Source organism: Volvox carteri (genome assembly GCF_000143455.1).
Source record: "Volvox carteri f. nagariensis unplaced genomic scaffold VOLCAscaffold_43, whole genome shotgun sequence".
Lineage (NCBI taxonomy): Eukaryota > Viridiplantae > Chlorophyta > Chlorophyceae > Chlamydomonadales > Volvocaceae > Volvox > Volvox carteri.
The window spans coordinates 1123609-1140858 of NW_003307586.1; the positions used below are offsets into that span (position 1 = coordinate 1123609).

A 17250-nucleotide genomic window follows, 5' to 3' on the forward strand; every position below is an offset into this window, starting at 1 on the left:
CCCCCCCCCTTCCCCAAGTCCCCCACACCACCCACCTCCTCCTCCTGCTGCTGCTGCTGCTGTTGCCGCCCCATCAGCCCATCCCCCGCCGCAGATCTACCGGTCTAGGGCGTGTCAATTTCGCCCCTCTCCACTTGCCCAGCTTTCCTAACCGTCAACCGCCAGTCAACCCCCAACCATTTGTTTCCCGGTGCATCTCTCGCACCTTCATCGCGGCGGCGCCGTTAGCCCGCGGCCGCATCCGAGTACCCGCCGCCGCCGCCGCCGCCGCCGCCGCCACGGGCCCCCCTGGCGCGTAGGTTCCAAACGCGATGTGCCCCGGCCGTACACCGTTGGCGGCGGGCATGAGGCGCTGCATGGCCCGGAAGTATCCCCAACGGTCCTTGGGCGGCACGGAGGAGAGCACCGCGGGACACCGGACCTACATACATACATACATACACACGCACACATTATCAAATGGATCAGTTCACCGAATGGCTATTTCCGCCTTCTTCCACTCCATCACTGAACGCATGTTGGTGGGGCACGGGGTGGGGCACGGGGTGGGGCACGATGTGACTTCTCCTACCCCACCTTACTTCTCGCGGCGCACTTTACCTATGACACGCACACACACACAACCCTACCTCACGCCCCTCTCCTCCAGCTAAGGTGGGAGTGCTTGGGCGGTTGTTTCCGTTGGGGTACGGTTAGGTGCCCCTGCCCCCAGCATCAGGCCCGGATCGATGTGTCACGATACATACACATACAAACACACGCACATACACACACACGCGCGCTCACAAACGACATCAGCTCCCTAGGTTGCCTGCGTCCGGTTTACACACAAACCGAAAGGAACTAAGCCCCACCGGGGGGCTCATCCTGCGCTCCCCGAACGACACCCCCATATGCCCACCTCCATCCTCACCCCACCCGCCTCTGTCGAAAACCCGAAGCCCCCGAGCCCCTTCCCCACCCGCCCCCCCCCCTTCACCTGCGCCATGCGATACACGCTCGCCGCCCGCCTTGTCGTACGTCCCCCAGGGCGCCTGCTCCCTGCTGCCGCTCCGCCCGCCGCCGCTTCCTCTTCCCCCTGCGACCCCACCCCAGCCCACCCGGACCCGGGAGCGGGTTACACACAAACACAAACCACAGCACGAAACACACAGATACGCAGAAAAGCACAGCGGGAGGGAGAGAGAGCACAAACGGTGGAAGCAGCAACATCCGCCGACGCCCACCCCCCCCTTCCGCCTTTCATATTCGCACCCCCTACCTACCCACCTGCCTGCCTAAGAGAGAGGGAGAGAGAGAGGGGGAGAGAGAGAGAGAGTACTCATCCCTTCATCTCTTCACAGACCACTACTTCACCCTATTTTTCCCAACCACCCAATAGAACGTAATCACACACTGTAACAACCACACAACACAGACCGCAGAGGGCGCCCGAATGGGAAGTACGACAGTATGTATGTATGTACGTGGGGGTACACGCACCCTATAGCGCGTGACCGGGGCCCATGGCTTCCACACCGTGCCGTACCCGTACGATACCCACCGTGCCTTCCACCTCCAGTCCCGCCATCAGCTCCGCCAACCAAGACTGGTCCGCGCCGGGCAGGGGCTGCTGCTGCTGCTCGGCCATCGTCCTAGCGGTACGACATCAGCGCAGCAAACACACACACGCACACGCACACACATACAAGTTGAGGCGCCGTTGATCCGCTAGATTTGGTTGGATGCTGGTGGTGAGTTGCTGAACTCAACGAATACATTCTGAAATCGGATGGGGTGAATGGATTAGGGTGCCCCTCTCGCAGGGGAGAGCATGGAACTGCCTCCAAGGGAAAGGGGGCCGCTGGTGAAGCTTTACCACCCTATAACAACATACATACATACATACACAGTGGTGGACTTGCGGATGGGTTTACGGGTGCGGACCCGTACGGCTACCGCTCTGTCACCCACGTAATGCCCCCACAAGATCGCAATGACGCAGATGTGAGGTGATGGATACTGGGAGGTTGGCGGTTGGCGGTTAGGGAGCCCTACAGGCGGGTTTCACTTCTTTGGCTGCCCACTGAGTTCGCCTAGGTGGTTCTTCAGGGAGGTGGCGGGGAGGTGGGGGTGCAGGTGCGGGAACAAAACACAAACGGGTTGGGGCCACCGACATGATGATTAAATACACCCCGCAGCTCCCCCCTTACGCCGTACACTGCGGTACTACACTGGCTATGTGGCCATGGAGGTTTTCCGGTGTACAGCAACGATTTTGCGTCCTGGTATGGCATTGTTAAATCCGGATTTGCTTTCGGTCAGGGCCCCTCCCTTGTTAGAGTTGGACAGCTCGACCTCCGCTCCATTTCCCTATCGAGTAATCGAATAGCCCTAGATGATACAGACATTCCACAAACACACACACACACACACACGTATGCACACACGCGTACAGACATAGACACAGACGCGCACCTTTTGTATTCGCGTTTGAGCACCTTCCGGATTTCAATTTGCGCCTGGGCCTTATTGAGCTCCTCCGCAACCGACACCAACCGCTCCAGGACCTGGTGCCGCAATTTGCAAAGTGAGTGACGGGCAAAATGATGTGGCCGTGCCATATGGGTCTTATGGCTTCGCTCCGGAAAAAAATGGCGGGGAGACACCAGCGGCCAGTCTTAAGGATGCCACAAATATACAGATGCCCCTCACTCCGTATTCGTACATGGAGGGCTTTTTTTGGATTTTGGATTTTGGATTTGGGTTGTGTTTCACCACCGGAATGGTGATAATGATGCAAGGGGCACGGCGCCGGGGGTTCTACGGCGTTGGGGGAGGGGCGCGGGGGAGAGGGTCGTACATACGCAGGTTCTCATATTGAGCATGTGGGGCTTATGGAGGTGTGATGAGCATGAAATGCTCCGCTCCTCACACAACGAATGGATGGGTAGCGTGCTGTTTTCCCCCCCCGCCCCAAACACACACGTGAACGCGCATTTTGTCAACTGCATCCCAGCCCTGCCTCCGGGGATGGTCACGAACTGTTGGCGACGCTAACATCTCCCCCGGGGCTCTGGAGCCCTCAGGTAGGGAAGGCCAGGAAGGGAAGGCCAGGAAGGGAAGTACCCGCGGTCGCACCTCTTTGTTGACGAAGATTTTGCGCTTGACATTCCTACTGTCGTCAAAGCGGCTGGCAACCTGCTCCTGATCGCCATTTCTTAGCACGCCGATGTCCGGTGTGTAGGTTATCATGGAGCTGTCCAAATGCATTGCATACTGCAATTGCTGAAGCCGGTAGTCATCGGCGTTGTTTTGAGGCAACTCAGGCAAAGCGGATAGGTGGGACAGCGCCAGGTTTTCCCCAAGTTTCCAATTGGCCTTTGTTGCCAGTCGCAGAGGCCCGCTGATGCCCGACCCCAGGCCCTCCATTGCGCTTCCTCCCGTCCGCCTTCAGCTGTAGTCTCCGTAATAGCTCAAGTGCGGGTCATCCAAGTGTTCCAGCCAATAAACCCTGCTGCTCCATGCTAGGTGGGCACCGTAATGTGTTCGCCCACCAGTATGTAGTTACTCCGACATTTTAGCTTGACATGTTGGGATTTAGGTTACTCATAGTAGCTATTGAGTCCTAGGCTAGGCAGGGATAACGCGTCATGTCTTCAGATCCTTGTACTCCTGTTATCGCCTTGCTGCGCACATCCGCATGTCTATTGCGGTACGACCCTCACGCTGGCTTCAGTCGTGACGGAATATGTATGGTAACCCCATTGATCATCTTATTTATTGCTCTCTATTATTTTAAACACATAAGACCATGTTTACGTGAGCTGACTTGTCAGCATTCCGCAGAGATGGTCGATTTTGGTTTCAATTTGGCGGATGGGGCTATGTTTCCAGACGATTTTTGTTTATGCTTGGATAGGCTAGGATGAAGCCTGAGACAAACTGTACGGCGAAGCCGATTATCGCAAAATACTACGGGAGTTTATCCAGTAATGTACTCTGGGAGTATAACTGTAAGTATCTAACCTGCGTTTAGCGTGCGGGACTATTTTGGAGACGTGCGGCGTCAGGTTAGCCTCTCCTACCTGCTTTCCGCGAAAGCTTAGGTGTATACGCGCTCCATATAAACATGAATAATAATGTTCGCAGATGGCATGGCAGTACTGGACGAAACAAAATGCCCTAGAGCAGCAAACACCTGGGGTTCTATCAGGGCACCACAGCTGCAAAGGGCACCACGAGGCCGCAGCATAGCATACATGGGGGCTTGGGCAAGGGACAAACTGATGCTGTTCTGCGCTCTTTGCCGTGTGCTGTTCCTTGCCACGTGCAAAGTACATGCTGGAGATAGTCGTCTGACAGACTGCTAGAAGCCTATCATCCAGATACCATCCTATGGAGGTAGCCACCCTTGCCGCCGGGTCCGTGCCGGGCCATCGACTACGGCTCCATGGAGGCGTAAGGCGTCTGGGCGCCGAAAAGGCTTTATACAGGCACGTACACACATAGCAGATCAGTGAACTTTACGGTCCGCGATACGGCACGGCTCTGTACATCGCATATTCAGAGAAATCCAAGGAGGTGCGCTAGTGGATATTGTTCTTTCATATGGCCCAAGCTCTTGGTGTGGCATAGGGCGACGTGAGAATCGGGCTTCCCCGGGAATGCAACATGCAACACACTCACATACCCTTGCCCACCGCGATAGCACTGCTGGCAGCACCCACCGACGCCACCGGGCCGCTTTGAGCCTGTGCTCCGAAACCCACTAATAAGCATGGGGGAATCGTGCCACACTGTTGGGATTCCGCCGGCCAGCACGACCTGATCAGATAACATTGAAGGATTGTTTTGTGGCTGAGTCCGGATAAGAATCTCGATGAGCGTTGGATTTCGAATTGCTATCCCGGAGGAGCTAGTTTGGGAGGAGCTAGTTTGGGGCTCCAGCGTAACCACCCCTTCACCGGTCAATTAGGCAGTGGTGGACATACATACCGCCAACTGGTATCACGTGTTGTTATCATACCCTGTGTTGCTACCTCTGGCAACGCAGTGTATGAAGTACAATTTTACGATCGTATACGACGATCGTATAGCAGGTGGAGCCCATCTTCCAATGCTGCGATCGTCGCCCCTTACACCAGGGAGGGCTGCCCCACCTCACAAATGGGGCCAGGTTTAGCATGAGCATTAGCTATGGAACCAGGCACGGGCTGGTGGTCAAACTGTGCCAGGTACAGCCGTCACCGTGCCTGAGGTCATGTGGCCATGTGGATGACTTCCCCAGCAGCGGGTCAAGGGCCACCAGCACCAGCAATGTGCACCTCAATAACCTGGGTGACATGGAAGACCCCCTCCTGTGTATTCACCTCACAGCTAAATCAAAATGTATTCTTTGGGGTATGTTACACGTGTGTACCCGCATAGTGTGCTACACAAGCTTGCTAGCATTCACACCCACACGGCCAGCCACATCAGCATCACGTGACTGTGTATTTTACACCTATAAAAAAAAGTACCGATCGGCGGATGCAGATCCCGTGATAAGCCCTACAGGATACTGCAAATCGACACGACTTCCCGTGTGGTCCCCACCCAGCGTGCAACCGTTAGGCAATGCAATAAGAATGAGCTTTGGGATGTGAGGCTTTTGGGGTAATATGCCCATGGGAGCTTGGCAAAGCACATGCCGTGATTCAGGTGCACTAACACAAGTTTCACCAAGGCTGCTGCAACCCAGAGCAGCAGCAGCAAACCACGGCCGCACTTCAAAGTACAACTGCATTGCACTGTGAGAGCAAGAAACCTAGGATCGGTGTGAAGAAGGAACACGCACGGTTTGGGTAGCAGGGCTGGGGTGAGGAGAGCCACGAGAATACGGTCAAGGGAGACAGGAGCACAGAACCCCCCCACTGCTTGTCTTTCACGGCAACTCTCGCGCGAATGTCAGAGGCTCAGAGGGTGCCACGTTGCGCCCATGATCAGCGGCCTTGTTGCAAGGTTACCCAGTAGTAGTGTGTGCGCCTGAATTGTAGCCGATATCCTGGGTAGTCAGTCGTAGGTAAGGCCAGCCCGCTCCATTTGTTTCTCCAACCGCTGTCGGTATGGCCACATATGAGGTGCCACGTCCAGTATAGCTCTTTTATCAAACCAACGATCTCCCGCCTCTGTGCTGCTGCTAATAAGGGCAGTAAGGCGGCAAAATCAGTTTTCATCGGAGTCTCTCCTGGACTTAAAAGTCCAATTACCTATGTCAAGCCCAGCAACAAGGGTCGACAGGAAACCCAGCCAGAGAAGTCAGCACCACCTACTCAGACGACAATCCGCGAATTGCCTTTTCATCCTGTGCCAGCAGGCACGCACGCACTCCTGCCGTGCTTTGTCGTACATGCGACCGGACGTGTCGAAACACTGCGCAGGTGCAGGGGCTCTGCCAGCTCCGCCGCAATAGTACCCGCATGTCCTCCTCAACGACCATCTAATCTTCTGTGTTGCACCTCCAATATGCCATTCCCAAACAAGTGTCCAAGACCTCTCGGGCTCTTTGCAGCCGTCTACTCCTGTCCGTTTCATGCAGCACCACAGCAAGCAACGGTCATCAGCTTGACCTTACCCCATACTCCATCTGCCGTTGTGTTGCAACAGCGACCTTCTACATCCCCTCAGGTCAGGACAATCCCATAACCCCTCATACTCGCCCCCTCATATTCGCCCCCTCACACCGGCGGCAGCCCCTAATTCTAATCCTGGGCGGTATGCAACCCGAATGCACAGGCACAACCTGTGTTTTTTTACCAGCGCAGCAAGGGCACTTCAGAGACCTTTTCTCGGATTGTTAAGGGGAGCCTTAGCACGCAACACTGAGATGAAGGGTATGCGGGATTGACAGCAGGACAATCCAGTGTTTGATTAGAGCACGCGTTGAGCGATTTGGTGTTTTCCTCCCAGAGCATGCACTGGGGCCCCTCATTCCGTTAACCACGAGTGGCAGGACGATGGATGTGCGTGCACGTGGCGGAAAGTGATGGATTTCCGCCACGAGGTCGAGTCATCCCAGTCACAGCAGGGGAGCTGTGTCAGGGGAGCTGTGGACTCTACATGTCCACCATCACCTGCCCCGTTGGACACCAGGCAATAATGGGCAAGCAAGGCAAATAACTGACAAGAATGGGTGCTAGTAACCTTTGAGCAGTGAGCTTTGTTAGGCACCTGTAAGACGAGCTCCAAATAGTTCAACACAGGTGCAACCCTGGGAAACATGGGTGGGAAGAGATGCCAACCTCACCCCCTCAGGTTGCAACGTACGGCGACCCAACGTCGGCGCGTTGACACACGACGGACCAATCCAGGGCAACGAATCTTTAAATGGGCGGTACAAACAACTATTATGTGTGATTGTCGATAAAGTGCATTAGATTGGGCTCCGCTTCCGTGGCTTCTCCGAGAGCCGCTCACTGTATTGGTCATGATGCGCAGCATTACGTGCTCGTCCCATTGTCAACTGACCAATGGGATTGCGACTATAAGGAACACTAATAAGCTTAACATATGAGCTTTCCTTTTCTATTGAGAATCAATCCTAAGTATTAAATGCACTCCATAGTTGGTTGAACCCTCAGTCTCGCTCCTTTGGCAATATTAGTGTATTTTGGCCAGCAGCTATGGCTGCGTTAGGTTCTTCACTCCTCAGACAAAGACATCTACATCACGGCCGGGTAGGAAACACTTTTATTAGTTTCCTTGGAAGCCCTCATGTTCTTGTTGTCTCACAAGGCAGGAATGCCATGCAGGTCGGCATAATGCTGCACCCAGTAATCGTTGCACAGCTTGGACTTAGGTCGATTTTGCGGCCGACACAGGCAAGTCCTATTGTGTATCAACAATTGATTGTGCACGAGAGGTTGTTGCTTATGCCTTGCATAAATATGCCGCAGGCTATTGTTTGCCCGATGAGGGTTTACACGCGGAAAGGGTCGGCGTTTCCACGAAGACACCGATGTAGCGGAAGGCAGCTCGTTGTGCGAGCTGTAGCCATGGTTAATGTGGATTTTGCAAGTCCATCGCTTTTGCTCGGTACCATGTTGATTGGGTGCGGAGTTCTCCTCCTCAATGTGAGGTATCGCCGCTGTGCCTAAGCCTTCGGCATGACTTCCATAAGAGCTTGGTTGTCCTGCTCCTTGCAGCTTCGAAATTTCCAAAACAAGGTATCGCGAGACGCAGATATTGTTGTGGCGGCGATGGTCAGCATTGTTGGCAGCACGCTCATCTTCCAGGGTTGGCGCCTGGATCCCCTTCTGCTCCTCTGCCAGGCATTGACCACATCGGTTGCCTTCTGGTATGGGCTGGAGACGTTTCGGCTACGGTCAAAGGAGGCGGATACGGTAGGTAGTTCCGGTTCGGCGAACGGGGATGGGTAATTTAGAAGCACCGTCATGGGGATATCCGGGCGGAGTTGATGGTTTAGAAAATTTTCGAGCGCGTGGTCACTTCCGGTCATGATGTACATCTACTTCGGGACACGAACACATACACTGGACTTTGTTTGATGCACGGCATGTCCATCGTCGTCCCTTTAAGAGTTGTTGCCACCCAAACATTCGACGATTTAAGGACAGGAGGCCGTGTATGGCAGTGTATATATGCATGATGTACGACTGTGTTTTGCCACATATATGTGTCGTGCCTGTTCGTTTCCGTTTCCCCTCGCCTGATTGCCCTCCCTCTCCCCCATCAAGTAACGTCCCTGTTATCCCCAACCCACACTTATCCGCACGTCCAGCCGCCGCCGCAACTACCGCCAGGCGTCGGACCGCCAGATGCCGCACCGCAAGATTTCCTACAGCAAGCCGCTGCCGCAGCAGCGCAACAGCAGCAGCAGCAGCAGCAACAATATTACCAAGCCGGCCCGGGGTTCCCGCCCCCTGGCTCGGGATTGCCGTACCTGCCGCCCGGGAACGAGTCGTACTACCCATGGGGAAACCCGTCGGACGCCGCGGCGTCGACATCAGACCAAGCGACCGGACTGTACGGCGAAACCATCCAATACGACTATTACGGCAATCCCATCATGCAGCAGCAGCAGGAACCAGTGTACAGTGGCAGGGGTTACAGCAATGTAACGTTCGGGGGGGCAATGTACGGCGCGCCCGGGGATCCGTACAGCCGCATAGGGGAGGGTAGCGACAGCGCGTACGGCGGTAGTGGCATGTACGGCGCTGCTGGCGCTCCTGAAAGCAGCGGGTATGACACGAGTGGCTCGACTGCAGGGAGCCCGGGGCCGTCGTACGCCGGTCCTTTTTCCGGCCCGGCGGCGCCGCCGCCACCACCTGGCGTGTCCCAGACGTCCGCACAGCCTTTTGACGGCTCTGGGCCTGGGGCCCCGGGGCCTCTTGGGCCTTATGGGAGGACACCGGGGTTTCTGTACGACAGAGGTTTCGGTGCAGGCTCCTTGTCCGACGGCGGGCCCTGGGGTCCCGATGCAGCTCCTCCGGCGGCGGCGGCGGCGGCGGAAGGGGGAGCTGCTGGCGGGCAGCAACCTAGCGGCGGCGTTAGCGGCAGTGGTATTGGCGGCGGCGGTGTCGCGCGGGGGAGAGGCGCCAGCCGTCTCGAGTTGTACGAACAAGTAGACGACTGGGAGTAGGACGAGCGGTGGACGAGCTGTTTTTAAGCGTGTGCGGATGTATACGTGGCTTGTCTGGTGGCCGTGTGGGTGAATCATGAATGTGAGCTGTTAGTGTAGGGGGGGCTAGAGTCTGGGAGTAGAGATATTCCTAGGGCTGCGCAAGAGGTGCGGGGAAGGGGAAGACGGGTTAAGGCGGGAAAGGGAGACCGACACCGTTACCTGGGTGCATGGGCCTTGCGGCCGCGGTAATGTTGCCGGGGGGAGGAATTGGCGAGTGAGTGTTGGGGAGCACAGGATGCTCTTGGCGGTGATGCTGGTGGTGGTGGTGCGAGCCAGGGTATGTGTGTGTGTGAATGATGATGTGCGTTGCGGAAGGCGTGGCATGGGGGCCAGGGCAGGGCAGCTGAGGGAGGAGGGGCGTTTTGAGTCGCATGGCATTGCTGAACCTCCTTGTCTGGTGTGGTGTGGTCTGGTGTAGTGTAGTGTGCATCATCTCACCCCTTTCCTTGCGGTGAGGCTGCACTGGCGGACCTTAGCTGTTGTAGGATGCGGTGGGGCAACTGGTTTGTGTGTGTGTGTGTGTCTCTTGCTGCCCTGCCGTTCACGTCGGTCAGAATCACTTACACACACGCACATGGACGCACACACATACACGCATCCATGTCTATGTATGTGCATATGTGTATGTATGTTTGTTTGTTCGGCGGCGGCGCACTGACCTCCTAGAACTGCTCAATTTGGACGACTGTTGTCGCCGCCGGCCGCCACTCAGCCGCTGTTACAGCAACCGCCAACCGCAACAACAATACAACTCGAACTCCTCAGGCTTGGGAAGGGCGCCCGTTAAAGAATTGGCTGGTTGGCCGGTTGGTGTGTTGTTGTACGGACGGATGGCGTTGGCGGCTGGAGCTTGACCGGGAGTGAGTTAAGTTTGTGAGGCTGCAGGAGGAGGAGAGGGGATAAGGGCCTCCCAGCCCCGGGCCCCCAGCTGACACGAGCACACAGAGCAGGGGATTAAATGTACCCTCCGCTTTTCAGTTCTGTCTCTCTTACTTTTTGCAGCAGCTGTTGCGGTGCACCGGGGAGGGGAGGTGAGATGCGAAGAGTAGTTTTAACGTGCGGAGTCGGATGCAACCGAAGAGCCAACGCGGTAATTCTAAAGTGGACAGGCTGTTACCGTAAGAAAGAAATATGCAGAGGCGAACATGCAAATTATAGCGTATAAAGTCGGGGCCACAACACAAATCCACACATAAGGCCCGGCGCGAACTGCCCTCCGTGCAAAGTGCAAGTCGGCGGCTGGTAATAGTTGCAATCGGTATACAGTTTAGTTGCTTTACCCTATACCGCGAACACGTTATAATCAGAAGTACAAATTGCAAAGTTCGAAGCGGAGGAATTGAAGGTGCAAAGTTGGGGCCGCAACAGAAATAAACGCACAAGACCCAGCACCGCGCAAGCCTTGATGTACACAGTTTTGAAGATGCGCACAAAGAGGAGTTGAGCCTGCTTAGGTAGTTCGGATAGCACAAATAAATCTGCGCGCGGTGCGCAAAAATGGAGATGCACAAAATTGGAGACGCGCACAGAGCGAAAACCGGAAGGGCATGATGCCCAGCACAGTTGCGCTATAAGGCCCGGCGCAAACTGCCTTCCGGGCAAAGTGCAAGGCGGCGGCTGGTAACAGCTGCAATCGGTATACAGTTCATTTGCTTTACGTTCTATTGCGAACACATTGAGCCTGCTTAGGTAAATCGGGTAGCATAAATAAATCCGCGCACGGTGCGCAAAACTGGACATGCGCAAAGTTGACAAAGCGAATGCCGGAAAGGCACAAAGTGCAGCACAGTTGCGCTCTGTCGGTGTTGGCACGCTCGCGTGGGAGTCGAACCCAGCAGGCCCGGTCGAGCGAGTTATCACTAGTGGCGTGGTATGCGAAGTCTGAATGGTAATCGGATGGGAGGACACGGGTGGCATGACATGCGCAAACGGAGGGTACAGCAGACGTAAATGAAGCACGGCATCGAGATACCAGCATGTCGTAGGAGGCCATTCGGCGCAAAGGACTAGGCGCAGGAGCTGTAAAGATGAAAGCAAGTGCAAGTTGTAAGGGGTCGAGCCAAGCAGACGGAACGGCCCAACAAAGTTGGGCGTTAAAGTGCGAAATGCCAAGTACGACAATCCGCGGAGGCAGCGAACACACGAAGTAGGTACAATACGGTGCGAACGTATAGGCAGCATCAGCAGTGTCGGTGCGCTCGTGTGGGAGTCGAACCCAGCAGCCAGGACGGCTGTATACCGATCGAGCGTGTCGTCAAAATTGGCACGGCATACCAATTTTGACGCCTGTAACCCTGGTATTCGGATGGAACATATGACGCTACATCCGGATACCGGGGTTACAGGAATGAACGTAAATAACTACCACCATTATATTTTAAACGAGTCATGCACGTAAGCTGCAACACGGCAACCAGATGTACAACCCGAAACATGGAGACTCTAAAACTACACAAAATCGTGGACTGCCAAGTCGCCCACTCGGACAAGTGCATCTCCACAAGGCAGGACACACCTGTCTCTTAAACATACAGAAGCAAGTCGAAGCGCAGATGAACGAGGAACCAACAACAAGCATAGACGGCGGCGCGTCCGGTGACCCGTTTGACCGCAAAGAGGTAGATGCCCAAAGAGGTAGATGCCCAATTTACGACGCTGCATTTCAACGTACAGGACAAATTATAAAATGCAGGTAAACGCAGGAGCATGCAACGATCCAGACGTATAGTCGAACGAACACATGAAATCGAAATGTACAAAGTAAGGCGCAGAAGCCGCAATCCTTCGAACGGACGTAACGAGTCCCAAACAGCGAAGAGTACACCGTGAATATCAAGCAATGCAAATAGAATCGTCAAAAACTAGGCGCGACAACTACAACGCTTCACGCCGTCAGCAAATCCGCAGACAGTAAGTCAAGCAGGAAACAAAAAAACAGGCATAAAAGAGCAACAGCCAAACCAAAGAGCGTCAACTGCGCGTCCACACACATGTAAAAAACAAAAAGAAGGTCGAAATACAATATCCGACATGCATCCGGCCTGCACAGCCCGCAAATATCAGAGTCGAACCCGCAGTGTAGACGCCATACACGCTACAGCTATTGTTGGAAGGCGACGACAAAAGTGGTGCGCCCGATGGTATGAGTAGTTGCTGTGCCGACGATGCTGAATGACCGTGACGCACAAAACGCGGACCGGAGTTCGACGTCATCATACGGCAGGTCCGTAAAGAAAGCGTCGAATCCAGGGAGCTGGCGCAACACATCCGGGCTGTCGCTGCATACCGGGTACTGCCGCTGATTTACCGTCAATACAAGCGGCAGAACTTTATGGTCGTTGACGACGCAGCTAACGCTAGGGTTGGGAGACAGGCTAGCGCGAGCATGCGCGCCGTCCTGCGGCAGGGTCGTGATACTCCCAGGCCACTCACGCTGCTCCCATGCCAACAACATGCTGCTAGTCTCCGAGACTGCCGACTGCTGCGCATGCTGCTGCGTAGCGCTGATGAACGCGCGCACATGAGCAGGGAAACTGCGTATGTCCTGACCGGGTCGGACTGCCGCAGCAGTGAGCGTGCCGTTTATCCACACGGTTGGCTTATACTGCGAATTAGCGCCACTTATTTTGGCACCAAAAAGGTAGAGCGGAATGCTGCTGCTGCCGGCATCGCTGACAAGATGGCAATAAACCGGCGGGGTTTCCGGATCGTACGCAAGGTGAACCTCCCCAACTCGGACGTCGTTTACATCAGTACAAGCTACGTATGCGCTGATCTTTTGGAACGGCCCGCTGACGAAGGGTTCCCCAAACGGCAAAACAAGCAGCGCGCTGCCGTCGTTTGGATAGTTGGCCTCATTTAACGGCGGTTTCACATACGGGTTCAAAGCAGGGAACCGCAGGCGGGCCGTAAGGGTACTCCACATGCGCCTAGCTTGAGTATATTTCAGTTCGCTCATGCTGGTGGTCTTAAAAGTGGTTACCAAAACGCCAGCGAAGCGACTGACGACGTGAGGCGGCAAAATTGCCGACTGAACGTGCGTAAGGTCTACTACGGATCCATAGCACTTATTTGCCTGGAGACTAGCTAGGATAGCACCGTCAGTCTGAACGAGGACAATACCGTTTGCTGCCGGGCCACCCACGATCGTCGCAGTGTTGCACCTCAGCCCGCTCCACAGGCGGCCGACGCCGACTTGCACGGGCCCGGCCGTAAAGGTAAGCTGGAAGCTTACCGAGATACTGTCGGGGTCGTACATCGGATGGGCGACATTAAAGGTACGAGCTTGAAGTAAAGCTACAAGACAGAAAACGTATAAGACATATACACGCTAGCAATAGCGCCGAAATAGGATATTTTTATTCACAGACGGACGGACAGAGAAAGATGTAGGTATTTAAGTTGTGCTAGCAGAGCAATTTGCGCTCACGTAAAGAAGACTATATTGGCGGGTCGAGCAGTACAAGATTCGTATAAAGGGAGCAGAACGGAAGTACCGGATCCAAGCGGCACAAACAGCAAATGAACGACATCTAAGACGTCCACCACATTTCAGTGCAGAGCAGGCCGCGCCGTTCACGCATGAAGTCCACAACGACCAAACGCGACAGTCGAATCACACAGCCGGTAGTCGGCCAAGCCAATGCATCAAATGTGTACAAGGCGAGATTATATTACAGACACTTCAAGACAGAGGCACAGCCGCGAACGCAAACGCACAACGAAGCACGGCTCGCAAGGAGCCCGGCTACAACATCTAAGTCTCACCTCGAAGCACGAGCACTGCACGAAGCGCAGAGACTCAAACACAACCGCAAAACGAAACACATATAGCGTCGAGCTCGATTGCAACGTCTAAGCCTTACCTCGAAGCGGGGGCACTGCACGAAGCAGGGCTAGTCGGAGTTGCGGTTGATGCCGAACTCCCGGTGGCTTCAGGCGTGCTTCCCGGCGTGGTTGTCTCCTGGTGCGGCTGTTTTGCCGGCGGCAGAGAAGGCGGATCTATAGTGGCAAGGCGCCTGCGGTATAACGAACGCAGTAAATAGCGAGTACCGACTACTTAATGGTAAACAGCGGGCGCAGCGACGAGCAACTCACTTGGGTCCCATGTTGGCGAGAGGAACGTAAAAGTTGCAGCAGGCAGAAGTCGTAATTGATTGACATAATGCTCTACATTGCAGCCTGGGTGTTATACTTTTTACAGCGCACGTACGCCTGCGCAACCTTGAGGTGATGCAAATTTGTTCGCACGACCCGATCGGATTTCATTCGCCAGGTGCAACCAACCTTGTGTGAACCTTGGCGCATGCTTGCAATAGGCCGATACCGACTCCCGCGAACATGCGCGGTTGAACGTGCAAAGTCGAATACGGAACAAAGCTATGCTCATAAAGCTTAGATTGCAGAAATAGGACCGCAAAGCCGAGGCGCGACAGTTGCAGTCGGTTGGGTCGAATTGCGAGTCATTACGAGCTCGGCTTAGTACGGAGGTTCTTAATTGTTAAGTCGAACGCGCAGCCGAACACACAAAGCCCAACATGCGAAGCTCAACTTGCGAAGCCAGATGCACAAGGAACTGTATTGCGCAAAGCCCAGGAGTTGCGTAAAGAGCAGCACGGTACAAATACAGAACTGCAAAGCCCACAACACAAAGTACAGCAAGGTCCAAGGAACAAACTAAAGTCCGCAAGAACAGAACAGTGCTGGCAGCTGATGCAGTCAATGGACCAGCATCTCGCTGGGCCGTAATTATCCGCGGCTGCCGAAGAGCAAGGCACGATTAGCACCCAAAGATCAGCCGGAGACGTGCACAAAACAAAGTTCGACACGTGCACACTACAAAGCTAGGAACAAAGCGGCGTGCGGAACAGAGCGGTGGGCGGCTCCCCATTCCTTCCCGTAGGGAGCGAGCGTGTCGTCCGGGGTGTCCCCCTTACCCCGGACGCTGTCATTTAACGCCGTACAGTGGCGGGTCGCGGTTTCAACTCAATTCAACTCGACTCAACTCAACTAGCTCTGGGCCGAGGGGGTCCAGCGCGCTTCCAGCTGTCGCGCATGCTGGAACTCGGCCGTATATCGGTGCTCCGTGTCGCGCGCTGCCTGCTTCAGCAGGCGCAGGTTGGCGGCCAGGTCCGGCTCGAGGTTAGTCGCGCTGAGGAACTGCTTGATTATCCTCTTGCGCTCGTGCGGTGTAGTGTAGAGCGGCCGGAGCAGACGGACGTGGTCCAGCGTCTTGAAGCGGGTCAGCAGCACATACAGGGTGGCGCGCTTGATGCCGTTGGGTGGGACAGCGAGATCCACCAGCCAGCACTCGTCTTTGAAGCTGCGGCCTTGCACGAAGTAATCGGTGACCGCCTGGCGGTCGCCGAGCGGTACGTTGAGGCGCCGGATCTGCTTTGTGATGGTGCCGTACCCGGCGGCAGGCATGTCGACCTCGGCAATGCAAGACGCCCGGGGTGACAGGATGAAGGCACCACCCCTGCTGGCGTAGTCTGCAAGGCCCTGCAGCACGGTGCCGGGGATGTGGCCGCTTATAGGCCGCACAATGACGGCCGCTGGAAGGTACTTGAGCTGGCGATAGGGGCCGGCGGCAAGCCACAACCGTAGTTCAGGAAGGGCTGCCGCACGCTGTGCAGCTTTCTGCCGCCGCCATCTCTCCCGTACTTCTGCAGCAGAAGCATCAGCACCCTGGTGCTGCCCCTCCAGCTGTGTATCTGCAGCAGCTGCCTCTGCGGGCCCCGCTGAATTTATTTGCATGGCTGTCTGCTGTGCTGCGGCATGCTGCTGCTGCTCAGCTGCACGGCCCGTACTCAAATCAGCGAACGGACGTATTCTTCCACCACTGCGGAAGCCGTCCGCAAGCGAGCCCAACCGGAGCCGTTTCGAAGCAGGCGACTGATCCGACATGAAGGCGGACCCGGCGAAGCGAGCACGTATACTAATTAAGCCGTTAAGGATACGAGGTTGTGAACGGCGAAGAACGCGAAAAAAGCAAAAAGAAAGAGCAAAAAACTTGAAAATATTCCGGCACAGTGACAAGGGGAATTGCGAGAATCGTCAAAGCTCACAAGCGAAGAACGGCGCTGTATGAAGCGCGTACGGCATTAATTCCGACGCGGAATCGAAGCGCGCGAAAGAAGCGAAAAGAAAGAGCAAAAAGCTCGAAAGTAATTCGGCACAGTGGCAAGGTGAATTGCGAGCATCATCAAAGCTTACAAGCGAAGAACGGCGCTGTATGAAGCGCGTACGGCATTCATTCTGTTGTGAATGGCGAATAACGCGGAAAAAGCAAAAAGAAACAGCAAAAAACTTGAAAACATTCCGGCACAGTGACAAGGGGAATTGCGAGGATCGTCAAAGCTTACAAGCGAATGACGGCGCTGTATGAAGCGCGTACGGCATTAATTCCGACGCGGAATTGAAGCGCATGAAAGAAGCGAAAAGAAAGAGCAAAAAGCTCGAAAGTACTTCGGCACAGTGGCAAGGTGAATTGCGAGCATCGTCAAAGCTTACAAGCGAAGAACGGCGCTGTATGAAGCGCGCACGGCATTCACTCCGTGCACGTCCGAAGCATACGAAGCATACGA

The 17250-nt window shown here is 55.1% G+C and overlaps 4 protein-coding genes across 4 annotated transcripts in view; 1 reads left to right on the top strand and 3 right to left on the bottom strand.

Annotated features, from left to right (window-relative positions):
* The window catches only part of VOLCADRAFT_118782 (uncharacterized protein), a gene marked incomplete at both ends in the record, with an annotated part of 19805 nt that extends 16394 nt beyond the window's left edge, over nucleotides 1-3411 (bottom strand). The window contains 5 exons of the mRNA XM_002954530.1: nucleotides 206-382; nucleotides 1270-1273; nucleotides 2458-2549; nucleotides 2695-2802; nucleotides 3121-3411. Coding sequence (XP_002954576.1) covers nucleotides 206-382; nucleotides 1270-1273; nucleotides 2458-2549; nucleotides 2695-2802; nucleotides 3121-3411 — 672 coding nt within the window. The remainder of the gene's footprint in view (nucleotides 1-205; nucleotides 383-1269; nucleotides 1274-2457; nucleotides 2550-2694; nucleotides 2803-3120) is intronic.
* Nucleotides 3412-7567: 4156 nt separating this feature from the next.
* VOLCADRAFT_121328 (uncharacterized protein) lies at nucleotides 7568-9840 on the top strand. The gene is made up of 5 exons (XM_002954465.1): nucleotides 7568-7697; nucleotides 7773-7841; nucleotides 7917-8093; nucleotides 8166-8363; nucleotides 8762-9840. The coding sequence occupies exons 1-5, from the start codon at nucleotides 7644-7646 to the stop codon at nucleotides 9620-9622; spliced, it is 1359 nt and encodes a 452-aa protein (XP_002954511.1). The 5' UTR covers nucleotides 7568-7643; the 3' UTR covers nucleotides 9623-9840.
* Nucleotides 9841-12764: 2924 nt separating this feature from the next.
* Nucleotides 12765-14772, bottom strand: VOLCADRAFT_95417 (uncharacterized protein; the record flags this gene model as incomplete). The annotated part of the gene is made up of 3 exons (XM_002954531.1): nucleotides 12765-13905; nucleotides 14530-14682; nucleotides 14762-14772. 3 exons carry the CDS (start codon nucleotides 14770-14772, stop codon nucleotides 12765-12767), a joined length of 1305 nt encoding a protein of 434 aa, XP_002954577.1.
* Nucleotides 14773-15673: 901 nt separating this feature from the next.
* VOLCADRAFT_95418 (uncharacterized protein) lies at nucleotides 15674-16570 on the bottom strand (the record flags this gene model as incomplete). Its single annotated transcript, XM_002954532.1, has 1 exon — nucleotides 15674-16570. One exon carries the CDS (start codon nucleotides 16568-16570, stop codon nucleotides 15674-15676), a length of 897 nt encoding a protein of 298 aa, XP_002954578.1.
* Between the last annotated feature and the right edge of the window lie 680 nt (nucleotides 16571-17250).